The 14358-nt window shown below is 46.5% G+C and overlaps 1 protein-coding gene across 2 annotated transcripts; it reads left to right on the top strand.

The window, feature by feature from the left end:
* The first annotated feature begins 220 nt into the window (after positions 1-220).
* On the top strand, positions 221-12058 carry GRP (gastrin releasing peptide). 2 transcript variants are annotated; one of them, XM_028102854.1, is made up of 3 exons: positions 221-359; positions 5488-5687; positions 11863-12058. In XM_028102854.1, exons 1-3 carry the CDS (start codon positions 221-223, stop codon positions 11917-11919), a joined length of 396 nt encoding a protein of 131 aa, XP_027958655.1. In that variant the 3' UTR covers positions 11920-12058. The 2 variants fall into 2 exon arrangements, with proteins under 2 accessions (XP_027958655.1, XP_027958654.1); XM_028102853.1 differs by having other exon boundaries at positions 5488-5709; positions 11866-12058.
* Positions 12059-14358: the final 2300 nt, after the last annotated feature.

Below are 14358 nucleotides of genomic sequence, written 5' to 3'. Positions count from 1 at the left end.
CCATCTCGCTGCAGGGAGACGTCAGAGCGCTCGGGGCCGCGGGAGAAGAGCCCCCCGCCTCCCCCCCCCCCGCCCGGGCTGCCGTATAAAGTCGGGGCCCCGTGGCGGCGGCGGCGGCGGCGGCGGCGCTCTCCGAGTCCGGGTCCTCGCGCCACCGCTCCGTGGGGAGAGCGCACCCCGCCGGCCTCACCGCGCGCTCCAAGGGCTTCCCGCCGGGACCATGCGCGGCCGCGAGCTCCCTCTCGTCCTGCTGGCGCTGGTCCTCTGGCAGGCGCCCCGGGGGCCGGCCGCCCCGGTGTCGGCGGGCTCAGGGACCGTGCTGGACAAGATGTACCCGCGCGGCAACCACTGGGCTGTGGGTGAGTGTCCCGCGCGCTCCAGTCCTCGGCGGGACCCCAGCCGTCTGCCGCGACCTTTCCACTCCGCTCGCACCGGGCTCCACGCCACACCCCGCCCCACCCCCCTTGCCCGTCCTGGGAAGCCGTCGGTCCCCGAGCAGCCTCGGGCTGCGCCGCTGGTCCTTTCCCGCTCCCCTCCCTCTTCCCGCGGGCGCCCGGGCCGGCTCCCCCGACAAGCCAACCTGCCCCCTCACCTACCCCACACCTCCTTTTATCCGCCTGTTGGTAGCCTTGTCTCGCACGGTTCTGTCCTTGAACGACGTGGGGAGCCGGGTCCCCGAGCGCGTCCCGGAGCCCCGGGATTCCGACCGCCGGGAGCCGGACGCGGGCTGCGCCCCGGGCGCCGCGCAAAGCCACAGGTGTGGGAGCCGGTCCTGGGGGTCCCGGGCTGCTCAGCGAGCGCGCCCGGCATGCCGCCCCCTTGTCTGTGGCTCTCCTGAGCTCCCTCGGTCCTTCCGCCACTGCGGCGATTTCCTCTCCGCCGCCTTCCCTCTCCCCGGCCCTCCCTCCTGCCCTCTCGCAGGCTCCGGGCGCCCGCTCCCCACGCCGATCCCGGCCTCTCCGTCCCCGAGCCCCCGCTGTCCTCCGGCTCTCTAGATCTGCGGCCTCCCCTAGCTCCTTCCCCCTTCCCTCTGTCCACACGTCCTGGCCTCCATGCCCCGGGCTGGGAGGCGCGCCGGCCGGGCCCCGGAACCCCAGCGGCGGTGGGGAGGGCGCCCTCCGGGGGGCGGGCAGCCGGGCGCGACCCCACGGCTTTCCGGCAACTGGCCGGAGGGTAGCGGCCCCGCCACCCCGCGCCCACCCAGCGTCGCTCCGGGGCTCTCCCCCGCGCCCGGCATAGCCTCTGTCTGGCCGATGCAAAGCTTCCAGCTTCCTCCGAAGCCTCCCCAGGTAGCCGGCTACCACGGCCCCAACTCTTCCCCAGAAGCTGGTCGATCCCACAGAGATTTAAGGGGTGGTGGTGCGGGTGGTGCTGGTGCGGGTGGTGTGCGTTCCACTATTTCCTTAGCCATGTACTCGTAGTCGGGGAGGATGTGTTGGAAAAAGATGCTAATCCCAACACCAGCCCAGTCACAGATGGTGTGAGGATCGGGACGCATTTATGGGAAGAGGTGAGGCTGACCGGTCACGTCCTCAGCTCCTCTGTGTTGCGTATCCTCTGTCAGAGAAATCCAGAACTCGGGGTTGCCACCAGGGTAGTCTTCATTGCCGAGTTCCTGAGGTCCCAGGGATGAAGGTATTTGCGATCTCTGAGGGGACACCCGGAACACATAGAGGAGAGGTTGGGATGGGTGAAGATGAAAAACCCCACCCTCAAAGAGAGAAGGGTATTTAGAAGGTATTCCAAAGCCGAACCTAGAATTCATGCTTTAAAAGGATTTCTGGGAATTTAGACCTAGTGGCCATTGTCCCGTCCGGCCACCAGCCAGTGGGCTGGAAAGGTAGAATGAAAGTCCCAGATTTCCAACCTCTTTTCGCTCATTCATATTTTTGGACTAAAAGGCTTATTATGAGGCAACCTGTACAGGCCAAAAGCAGGACAAGAGAGTCATCTGGGCCCCTGGAATCATGTTGTTTCTGAAGCAAGCCCACGCTGATTGCTATAGTTCCCCAGTGCGCCTGTCCCCCGGGTGCTTAGGAGGTCTGGCATTGAAACACCCTGCATGGGGGGCACTCGGGCATTCCTAATCCAAGAGCACGCTAACCAGTGGCACCCCCCCCCCAATTTTCTTATTTTCCTATGTGTTCTTGGAAGCACTCTTTTCCCTTTTCCTCTCTTGGCCAGCTTTGCAGAGTTGATGGAGAGAACAAGAGACAGAGGGAGGTGAAGTAGGAAATCACAGTTGGGTCTAAAATAACATGTGATTGAGAAAAAGTTTGCTTTGGAGAAATGTGCTCTCTGGGAATCTGAGCACTCATAAGCAGGAACAATGTTGTTAGATTTTAAATTTAGCTTTCCACTCTCCTAAGGAAATGCCTGTCCTCCTCAATCACTGAAGACGTGCAGTTTAGTTTTAATTATATCAAACTAAAGCTACATATTGCTGTCCATGAGGAAGCTGTCAGCACAAATTTGCAGGTTTGTTAAGGGAATTGCTTCTTGCAGCTGAGAGAAGCATGGTGCAGCAATGGAAAGCAAGTTAACAGATGGAAAACTTAAATTCTTATCTGGCTTGATGTTTCTGGAAATGTTTTGTTTGTGCAAAATATAGGTATGAGAATACAGGTCGTGCTAACTCTCCGCTCTGCTCCCATGAAATGCTCCCGGTCGTGGCTCTCACACTGACGTCACGAATGTCCTGGAAGGTTGAATTCTGAGACACCACTGTTCAGCGGCAGAATGGCTCTCTGTGGGAGTGTTGCCCCAGAAACTGTGAAATGTAGTTTAAGGATCACTCCAGAAAAACTAGCTCTCAGAAGTGCTCAACACTCTGTGTCTTAATGGAGATTTTCCTAAGTTGGGGTGATCTTCAAATTTTGAGTTAAGAAAATTCATTTATGTTTCAAGCCTGCTGTGGTAGTGGTATTTTTACGTGATTAAAAGGGACAAAAGCTTTTATTTATTTATTTATTTATTTATTTATTTATTTATTTTACTTCGGGGCAAGGTTTTATTTTTTTCAAGGGTCTGCCTTTTGTCTAGGCTGAGATCTCTATTACTATGATACGGAGACATAACAAGTGACGGGAGAAGTGGAAGTGGGCGGAGCATCCGTGTCGCCATGGAGACGATCATTTGGTTGGTAGTATAGCCCTCTCCAAAGTGAAATAGGACCCAGGCAGTGGGTTCCCTGGGATGTTAGAGACGGTGCACTTCCTTCCCTTAATGACCAGTCTCTGGATCTGGGGGTGGGAGTCTGAACACCACCCACCCACCAAATATGCAGATCTATACGCTGTCACGAGGAACTATATTAAATCAATCACAGAATGGTGGATTACTTTTATCTCCCCGTTTTACAAAAGTCCACCAAATTATTCAGGCATGATAAAAATGGAGTTCTTGTTTGTAAAAACAGCTCCATTGCCCCTCTGCTTCGTTGGCCATAGCACCTTCTTCATTTCTAGCATCCTAACTAGACGAGAGCAGAGAGGGGGGATAAGAGTGACCAAGGTCATTAATGGAGCATCAGGTTCTAATCCTGCTTTCCCATCATCATGATTCAATTTCCTCCATACAAATAAAGCCAAATGCTTCATTGCTTCCTGGGAAGCTGTGCCCCATAATCACTGTTATGACTAAAAGCCAGGTGATTTCATGGATATCCGGGTACCAACCCGACCAAGCAGATAATGGAGGAGCCAATCCTTCAAGATTCCAATCCTTCAGGTGGGACCGTGTCCTCAGTCAGGTCTTGAAATTGTGTGAGGTGTCATGTCATAAATGACAGGTGCTCACACTGCAATGCAGTAAGACCTCACTTTAAGGTGCCCCAATACTCACAGAATTAATTTTTCTGAGTCACATAATGAATCATGATACACTGATACATGATCCCTATTCCTTTTGATAACGTTAGAAAGCGCTTTGTAGACATTACCCTTATTTCCGGACCCCAGAGTGATTTCTACCTGCCTTATATTTTTAGGGAGTTCAAAGACACTTCCAAGCAGTATAATATAGTAGAGTCTTGTCTGTGAGCTGATTTTAATCCTAGAATCTTTGCTTATACGTGGGTTACCTTTGGCAAGTCGCATTTGCATCGAACCTATTGTGGAATAGATCAAATGAAATGTCCCGTAAAGACACGCCAACAATAAAGTCAGGGGGAGGGCTTCTCTGTTGGTGGATGGAGCTCTTGCCATTTTAAGTGGCTGAGGTCTGTTGAACCTTATTCCCATGAAGTTTGCCTTAAATACATCTAATGCCAGACAACATTGGAGCCACAGAGAGTTTTCCTTGTGAGCTTTAAATCAAAAGCATCATAGCTTTGGGGCGCCTGGGTGGCTCAGTCGGTTAAGCGTCTGCCTTCCGCTCAGGCCATTGTCCCAGGGTCCTGGGTTCAAGCCCCGCATCAGGCTCCTTGCTCTGCGGGAAGCCTGCTTCTCCTACCCGCCGCTCCCCCTGCTTATGCGCGCTCTCTCTCTGTGTCTCAAATAAATAAATCTTTTTTTTTTAAGCACCATAGTTTTACTAGTATTAGGATTTTAAAAGTACTATAAAATCCAATTGCAGGGAGATGGGAAAAAAAGCACTGAAGAAAGTAAGTAAGATAATGTGGGTATTCTTAGCAAGGGGCTAAGGTGTTAAGAATGCAGACCTTGAACTCCCTACCCACTTCTGACACCGTGGCTATCCCCACTTGCATACATGAATTTCTGCATTTTTAGTGGCCTGGCCTCCCACACAGCAACTTTTCTTCATTTATATGGCAAGTGCACATCGCTGGAGCCACGGGTAGGCTTTCACTGACCGTTTCAGACATCTAGGAGAAAATTCTGCATTTCTGTGACTGAGAATCGTTGCTCAGAACTTGTTTTCACCTTGTTTTTCATTACATACTCAACAAATGAATTTCTAGGTGACAATTCCTAGATTCAGTCTCAGCAAAAATTCTAAGAAAGTTTAAATGAAAAATTCCATTGGTACATGTGTATTAGAGCCCAGAGGAAACCAACGTCCTTTTTAATCACACGAAGAAAAGCACCAAGACTCTTTCTTTTCGGCAGCAATTTAGAAGCAACTCAGGAAGACGTTTAACCTCCATCATTCAGCTGGGAGTAGAATTGGTGGCAACATTGTAGATATGGAAGGTTCCTTAGGTTTCATCTAGTCCGACCTGTTCAGTGTAGAGTTGAGGAAATTGAGGACTGGGGATGCTCAACACTTGGCAGAGGTCACCTAGCTGGTTAGTGGAGGTGCTGGGACCAAACCCAGGGGTCCTGAGCTGTGGTTGTAGGTTGTGTTCAGCTGGTTGCACATTCTGAACAGGCAGTCATTTATGAACTAACGTCTGATACGAAAATGCTGTTTATTCTGCACTTCGGAGGAAGCAGGGCAAACTTAATTGGTGTCCTTTGCAATTTCTTGTTTTTTCCTTCCCCTGGGTTTATTGGTGGTAGTCTGTTTTTGGTTTTGTTTTCACAGGGCACTTAATGGGGAAAAAGAGCACAGGAGAGTCCCCATATGTTTATGAGGGAGCAAGCCTGATGCAGCAGCTGCAAGAGTACATGCGGTGGGAAGAAGCTGCAAGGAATTTGCTAAGTCTCCTAGAAGCAAAGGGGACCAGAAGCCATCAGTCACCTCCCCCATCTGCTTGGGATTACCAGGATGACAGCAACTTTAAAATCCTAGGTTCAAAACCTAAAGGTATAACGTACCAGGTGGGAGAGGGCGAGGGGGTGGGGTGGGGTGGGGGGTGGAGGTGTTTGGGGAGAGTTGGAAGGAGGTTAGGTTTGAGCAGAGAAGAATAAAATTGTTTACGGTGCAAGCCTTCAGAACCACTTAATTAAGCTGACACCAATACATGCTGAGAAATGAGTAGACACTTCCCGTAATTTTCTTTCGACATAATAGATGATTTTTCCTCTTAACAAATCGAAGGGGTATTGGTTCCAAACTCCAGTTTAGGAGTATAATCAGTAGTCATGCTGATTAGTGATTGTGCATTGATGGGATTTTTTTTAATCCAACAGGCCCTCCCAGAATATTTTGAAAGGGAGGCCAAAGATTATTTGAGTCAATCCCTATGTTTATTTGTTTTAATTTTTATTTAAATTTTAGTTAGTTAACACACAGTGCCATATTGCTTTCAGGAGTAGAACTCAGTAATTCATCACTTACATACAACACCAGCACTCACAACAAATGCCCTCCTTAATCCCCATCCCCCGTCTAGCCCCTCCCCCACCCATCTCCCTCCAGCAACCCTCAGTTTGTTCTCTATCATTAAGAGTCTCTTATGGTTTGTTTTCTCTCTTTTTTCCTCCCTTCCCATGTGTTTATCTGTTTTGTTTCTTAAATTCCACATATATGTGAAATCATATGGTATTTGTCTTTCTCTGACTGATTTATTTCACTTAGCATAATACACTCTAGCTCCATCCACGTTGTTGGAAATGGCAAAACTTCATTCTTTTTGATGGCTGAGTAATATCCCACTGTATATATACACCACATCTTCTTTATCCATTCATCAGCTGATGGACATTTGGGCTCTTTCCATAGTTGGCCATTGTTGATAATGTTGCTGTAAACATCGTGGTGCATGTGTCCCTTGAAATCTATATTTTTGTATCCTTTGAGTAAATACCTAGAACTGCAATTGCTGGATTGTAGGGTAGCTCTATTTCTAACTTTTTGAGGAATCTCCATACAGTTTTCTGGAGTGGTTGCACCAGTTCGCATTCCCACCAACAGGGCAAGAGGGTTCCCCTTTCTCCATATCCTTACAATACCTGTTGTTTCTTGTGTTGTTAATTTTAGCCATTCTGACAGGTGTGAAGTGATATCTCATCGTGGTTTTGATTTGTGTTTCCCTGATGATGAGTGATGTTGAGCATCTTTTCATGTGTCTGTCAGCCATCTGGATGTCTTCTTTGGAAAAGTATCTATTCATGTCTTCTGCCCATTTCTTAACTGGATTATTTGTTTTTGGTTGTTGAGTTTGATAAATTCTTTAGAGATTTTGGATACTAGCCCTTTATCAGATATGCCATTTGCAAATATCTTCTCCCATTCGTAGCCTGACTTTCAGTTGTGTTGATTGTTTCCTTCACTGTGCAGAAGCTTTTTATCTGGATGAAGTCCCAATAGTTCATTTAATGCTTTTGTTTCCCTTGCCTCCGGCAACATGCTCTACATTTGTTTTTGATAAGAATTAGTGGAAGGGATTGTTCACATATGCTTTTAGAAGAGAGGACTCTGAGGACACCTGGATGGCTCAGTTGGTTAAGTGTCTGCCTTCGGCTCAGGTCATGATCCCAGGGTCCTGGGAGCAGGCTTCCTGCTCAGCTGGGAGCCTGCTTGTCCTTCTCCCTCTGCTGCTCCCCCTGCTCGTGCTCGCTCTCTCTGTCAAATAAATAAATAAAATATTTTAAAAAAGAGAGAGATAGCACTCTGGTTTGCTACCTTTTATGCAAAAGAGCACTTCTTTATATTTCTTCTGAGATTACCTAGTTTGGGTCTCACACTAGTATTTTGAAACTTGGTGAACATATCTAATCAACCGATTTGTCCTGTATATGGTCTTGTAGAAGAGAGGGAGAAAGAATTATACCAAACTGGCACTGCTTAGATAAAAAGACAGTAAATGGGATGAAAGAGAGAATAAAATTTATAGGAGGAAAGCAAGGCCACTGAAAATGAAGTGATTCTCATTAACCTTTAAGAAGTTTCCATGAAATTTGTATAAAAAGCAAAAATAATAGTCACAACTCTAGTAATACTAAGGATAGCTACTTCTGTTGAGTGATTACCGTAATCCAAGTCCTGGGCAAAGCAGTTTGCCTCCACTCTGTTCATGCTCACAGCGGTCTTCGGAGGAAGATTCAAGAACATTGTATTCCTCTCTCTCACATAGCTTTTCACTGGTGAGAGCAAGGGCAGGAGCCCACGCGGGCTCCGTGGACATGTGAAGTGTCTGCTGGGCAACGGTGGGTCCTCATGGATCTTAAATATGAAGGATGCAGGATCCAGTAGTGGCCTTGCTTCTCACTGTTTCTGACAATAATACTGTGTTTCACTCGCAGAGCTTGAGGAACTGCCCCCTTCACTCCTTCATGGTGATTAACTCTTTGATTGATGGCCCCTTTGTAGAGGTTCAGGGCTGGCTTTCCCAAGCCTCAGCCGGCTTCTCTGGAGGGAGGCTCTATGTTTCACTGCGCTTTGGTCTATTGTGGATTCTCGATGCTAAACACAAACGGAAAGTTCATTTGTTGCATTAAGCACCTAGGGAGAAAATCTCTAGTAGCCTTTATTCAGAAAGAAAATCTGGATTAAACCCACCGATACAGAAATAAGTAGCAACTTTGTACAAAGCTCCGAGTGATTCTCTTGCCCCCACCTGTATTATTGGGGTCAGCTCCCTTCTTTGTGGGTGGGTTACAGGGCTCTGAGGGCTCCGGGAATTTGGGATGGACTTCTCAGCCCCTGGCTGAGGTCTTTTCTTTGTCAGGTGACTTGATGGACTTCCTAGGGGTAGATGTCCAAGAGCAGCACCTTCTTTGTCTGAGGAATAACGATGATCACCAGCACAAAACCCCCAAAACCAATTTTACAAACACTGAAATGGACTTACACTCCCAGCTCGTTTCCTTTTTGAGTGAAACCCCAATATCCACTTTGAGTTGCTTTATTCTCTCAACTCTGGCTCTGCATAACTTTGGAATGTTTTTGTTTTTTGTTTTTTTTAATTCAGCTCCTGCGGCGCCTGGGTGGCTCAGTTGGTTAAGCGGCTGACTCTTGATTTTGGCTCAGGTCATGATCTCAGGGTCCTGGGATCGAGCTCCCCATCGAGCTCCCCATCGGGCTCTGTGCTCAGTGGGGATTATGCTTGAGATTCTCGCTCCCTCTCTCAAATAAATAAATAAATAAATAACTTTTACTCTTTATTTATTTATTTGAAAGAGAGTGAGCGAGAGAGCAGGATTCTGGGATCATGACCCGAGCTGAAGGCAGACGCTTAACCGACTGAGCCACCCAGGTGCCCCTAAATCTTGTTAAAAAAAATAAAAATTCAGCTCCTTCCTTAAAAATCAAAGTTTTCCTGTCATATTCAGAAGAATATTCTGTAAGCTGCGAAGCCCATCATGAAATAGCTCCAAAAAGATCTCTGAGTGGTTTAGTGTGGGGTGGACTGAGTGGACCGTCACAGAGAGTGTTTCAAGGGGACAATATTTATCAGTATTCATGTGACACAGGAGAAACTAAGTCATCTTTTTATAATCAGGCCTCAATTTTCTACTATTTTTGTATGTTTTGTTTTTCTTCTTTTTGTAAGTTTAGGAGGCCCATCCCATTTCATTCCACCTTTTTTTTTAGACTTTATTTATTTGAGAGAGTTCGCATAAGGGGGGGAAGGGCAGAGCAAGACTGGGAAGGAGCCTCCCCGCTGAGCACAGAGCCTGTTGTGGGGCTCAATCCCACGACGACCCCGAGATCATGACTGGAGCCAAAACCAAGAGTTGGACGCCCAACTGACTGAGTCACCCAGGCGCCCTGCATTTTGTTCCACCTTAAGTTGAATAATGAACTATTATACACATTGGTACCATTCTTTTGGATATATTTCTCAGTGATATGAAAAAAATTCAACAGTTAGTGTAGTTGTTGCATAGACCAAAAGAGTTTATCACTCTTCCTGCTTTGGAAATTCCGTCTTAGTGAAAGAATGTTGATATGCAAATTGAAAACATCTTACAATTCTTACTCACAAGAGGGAGTACCAAGAGAATGGTTCTATTAGAAATCCATATATTGCTCAGCGTTAGAAAGAAGTTTAATAACTTAGCCGAGCATTGCCAGAAGTAGCAGAAGGAATTTTCAAAGGCTGAAGGACTTTTCTTAACATTAAAAACTATCCACATATGCTCTCCTCTCCCATTTTAGTAATAAAACATGAAGTTCTGTTGCCAAATCTTCCAGAGCTGTAGTCAGAAACTCTGAGCATCTTCCTATGTTTTGGTGGCAGAGATATTTACTTAATTCAGAAAAGACTTGTATAAATGTGCACTGAATCTAGACTACTATATCGTGGCAAACGAGCTCTGGAACATTATTAACAATTATGGCCAATCATTTTCAAGGTTAACCTTCATCTTTTAACTGTACCCTTATCACAAAAAATTAATGGAACTTTTACCCAATGGTCTCTATCAAGTCAGCCCCGTGGCCTAATCCGTAATTCTAGATGTGGCTGTGGATTGTCTTGAGTTTCAATGAAGGTTGAAGTGGGCCTTCGGGTTCCTTTTGTAATTTGGACCTAGACCATGGTTCTTTACAGCCTTTGTTTTTTACTTATTTGGTGGACAGGAAGAAAGGGGCCCAGGGAGTGCACTGGAGAGGCTGTTATGGAAAGGAAGTAAATGTATGAGTTTGCCCTCACTTTTAAGGGATGGCTCCCACTGTCCCATCAAATCAGCACAGAGAATAGAAAGGTTTTATTTCTTAATATGTGAAACGCTCCAAAGGAAGTTCCAAGTATAGGAAAAGCAGCAACATGTACTTGAGAATAACTAAAAATTCCCTGATTACCTTGACAGTTGCTATGAAGGAGCAGAGTGAGGTCACCCCCACCTCAAATATAGCCCTGCCCTCCTGCCTCTGGTCCTTGATCTTCCTAGGTTACCAACTCCTCTTGTCATGGTAGCTTCACCTCCATTCCCTTGAGCCAAACAGCTCAGATTCAATATTTTGAGCCAATGTGGGGGCTTCATGGATCCTCACCCACCTCCTCTGCCGGCCCCTTTTATAACCAGTGGCTCATATTGCAAGATGGATGGAAGCATCTTCAGGCAGGCTGGTGACCCTTAATAGTGCAGCCCTGGGCACATGGAGAAAAGCAAAACTAATTGGTCTGTGTGGGAATTGAACCCCGGACCCTGGCCTCGTTAGCACCTGGTCAAAATAGTTGAGCCACAGAGCAGGTAATAACTGGCCTGAGACTATCAGTAGTTCCTTTATTAGAAACAAATGGCAGGTCTGGCCGCTGGGGAACCTGAACGGCCTGAGAATCTTGGAAGGCGTAATAAGCTCGAGTCTGGTTGAAGGGCGTTTTCTCATCTCAGCATATAAAGGGTGCTGTATGGGAACAAAGACGTATTTTAACATTACAACTACTCATTCTTTCTTCAGTCTGAATTTGAACAGAAACCACAATGAGCAAACCACAATAAATTTAGAATTGGCAGAAATCCAAATTAGCTCCTGTTCCCAAGTTGCACAGCACCACCCCTTGCAGTCATGGCTTCGTAATGTGCCGTCATGTGTTTCATAAACTGGCTTTGATTTGTGCAATGAGGCATTGCCAAAGTAAGCAAAGTAAGAATTAAGATTCCATATTCGCTAATAGTCCTCCTACCCCGCTGACACTTTAGTAACAAATTCCTGGCGATGATACATTTAATTTCCAACTTTGGTCAAAATAGACCTGAATAGTCATATCAGGATACAAGGTAGGCTAATAGAACAGAAAGAGGCAAACATATAGTGGCTCCGGAAAGAGGAAGTCAGTTTCTCTCTCTCTCTCTCTCTCTCTCTCTCTCTCTCTATCTCTCTCTCTCGGGGACAGCTGTGGTTCTCCGGCATGGACATGCTCAGAATCTCCTGGAGGATTTCTGAAAGCCCAGATCGCTGGGCTCCACCCCCAGAGTTTCCAATTCACTAGGTCTGCGGTAGACCTAGGAATTTGGTTTTCTAACAAGCTCCCAAGTGATGCTGATGGTTTGTTGGGAATGTATTTGCCTCTAGCAGTAGACCTCAGAATCGCTAACTATGTTTGCTTCTGTCTTTTTAATATCTTTTAAGTTGGTGGACTCTCTGCTCCAGGTTCTCAACGAGAGGGAAGGAACCCCCAGCTGAACTAACCAGGACAACAGGCCTCTCTCAACGAAACAAAGCAAAACCCTTAAGAGACTATGTTCTACCGGCATCAATTCTACTGGATCATCAACAAGATTTCCTTCGTGCAAAACACTTAACTATTCTTGTATCTTTCAACCTTAACTAAATTCATGATTTTCAAGCAGCATCTTCTGTTTTGAATTTGTTTGCTGTGAATAACTGTCCATAAGGAGTCTTCCAATTAATGCTCTTTACATCTAAGCTATTTGTCAATTACATTCTAGTCCCCACCCTGTTACCATTCACAATAAAAAAACTTAAGCACATTGTCCAAAGGGCAGGTAGTTCTCTTATTTCAATTCCAAGTGAAAGGATGTGGCAGAGATTAACAAACAGCTTGATAATGAGCTTGTGTGCTCACTGGTGAAGGCAGACTGGCTTTTTAAGTCTCCCTCCTGAAGGCCACTTACTGAATCCTCATAGTGACTTACAACTTTCTAGAGGCTTCAACTAGAAGCTCATATTCCCTTATCCTTACCATTGCATGGGCCAGGCTGAAGGTAGAGGCTTAATCTTCACTTAATAATTCCCATTTCTTTAGCCCTTACCATAGGTATTTTGCTAATGTTATCAATAACAGTTTTATAAGCTGAGAATGAGTCTTCTCACTTAATAGATGAGGAAACAGCATTAGAGAGGTCAAGTGACTTGGCCAAGGTCATATAGTAGATGGAACTGGGATTCAGACATCCAACGTCATGAGATGTTCTGTAGCATTTAACGTTGTCCATATTACCTTGTTTTTAACCTCCCTTTCAGTATATTTAAGCCTAGCAAGTAGTGCTCTTTCTTCAAAATCTCATTGCCAATCTGGGAGGAAAGTGGCCCCCACAGGCAGATTTAGTCAGCTCCACAACAAAAGGAGAAACTGAATTCGAGAGATTCCCTTCCATTTCCAGAGAACGTGGCCTGGTGGTTGGTATCACTCACCGGTTCCAAATTTATCATGACATTCACACATGAACAGATTTTAAAGCTTCTTGCCATATGTTTAGATTTCCTTCATTTGGGGAAATCACATTTGAAACAGTAAAGAGATTTATCTTGCTCTTGTTTTGATTGTCAAAGAACCACGAAGATGTGATGTTTTCTTTCTAATTTCTTTTAAAACCGCGTCGACTCACAGCTTACACAGAGCCAGCCCTGGGGAGAGACACGAAATGTGTCGTCAGTGTCCTACCACCGTCTTCTTCCTGGGGCCCTCCTGGTATCTTTCCCAAGAACTTGATCCTGAGCTGTGTCAGCTGAAGTCATCCAGGCAGCTAAGGATCAAGGGGTAAGCCCTATCACCAGGGTTCGCCCTTCGGAAGGGACACTCGTGAAGATGAAAACAGTCTTCCCGACCCAGGGGAAACTTTCTCAAATGGTGTCACTTCAGGCAGGGAGAGAAAGGCAATACTCTTAGAACCACCCCGCTTAGACTGTCACTTCTTTGCTTATTGCTTATGTCATAAGAGTAGATGTGATCCTGTGTTTTCGCTGCAATTATTTTTCCTCTGTGTGTTCTGAGAGACAAGAACAGCTCCCTCAAGTCTCCTGAGCTTGTCAGGGCTCCTCTGTACCAAGGACAAGTCAGCATTAGAATCCGTTTATTGAAGAGATACACTGTTCCCTGCTTCTATAGAAGAGCTTTCTCGAATCCTCCTTTGCAAGTGCAGGCTTATCGCATATCAAAGTGTGTGCCGCTTGGGTAGGGCAATTTTTAGCTGCAAAGAACAGCATCCTCCTTGGCTGGTTTTAGTAGGAAAGGAAACTTTATGAGGAGATGGTAGGCAGGGAAGGCCAGAGAAACGGGCTCGAGGCACACTAGCACGTTCAGTGATCAAAGCCACGCCCCTGATCAGGTTGATGAGGTGGTGAGCGCAGGCCCTGCTATCCCTAAAGCATTCCGCAGAACTGCCAGAATGAACTTGGCACTCTCATCTCCTGCTTGTGCTACCACGTGTGCTTGCAGTGGTATGTCCCTCCTCCCCAAAGCTTCTTCAGCCTTGGCTTACTTCCAAATCAGAGTTTTGAATGTCTGTGTCTGATTGGTGGAACCTAGATCACATGTCTGCATCCAGCCTCAAGGGAAATTGGGAAACGTAGTTTTAAGGATTCTATTTTTGGGCCTACGGGACTTAAACTGTGGGACCTTATTTAAAAAAAAAAAGGAGGGCGTCTGGGTGGCTCAGTTGGTTAAGCGACTGCCTTCGGCTCAGGTCATGATCCTGGAGTCCTGGGATCAAGTCCTGCATCGGGCTCCCTGCTCAGCGGGGAGTCTGCTTCTCCCTCTGACCCTCTTCCCTCTCGTGCTCTCGATCTCTCATTCTCTCTCTCTCTCAAATAAATAAATAAAATCTTAAAAAAAAAAGGAGCTGGTGTTCAAATAATATGGTCAGAGACGGATAACATGTC

Source organism: Eumetopias jubatus, unplaced genomic scaffold, assembly GCF_037043125.1.
Source record: "Eumetopias jubatus isolate StellerSeaLion01/CBP00866 unplaced genomic scaffold, mEumJub1_p1.0 scaffold_16, whole genome shotgun sequence".
In the NCBI taxonomy this organism is placed as follows: domain Eukaryota; kingdom Metazoa; phylum Chordata; class Mammalia; order Carnivora; family Otariidae; genus Eumetopias; species Eumetopias jubatus.
This window is presented reverse-complemented; position numbering and strand designations above follow the sequence as displayed.

Coding starts and splice junctions, on each gene's coding strand:
- GRP (XM_028102853.1), top strand. CDS start 221: ATGCGCGGCCGCGAGCTCCCTCTCGTCCTGCTGGCGCTGGTCCTCTGG. Junction 360..5,487: donor CGGCAACCACTGGGCTGTGG/GTGAGTGTCCCG, acceptor TTGTTTTCACAG/GGCACTTAATGGGGAAAAAG. Junction 5,710..11,865: donor CCTAGGTTCAAAACCTAAAG/GTATAACGTACC, acceptor ATATCTTTTAAG/TTGGTGGACTCTCTGCTCCA.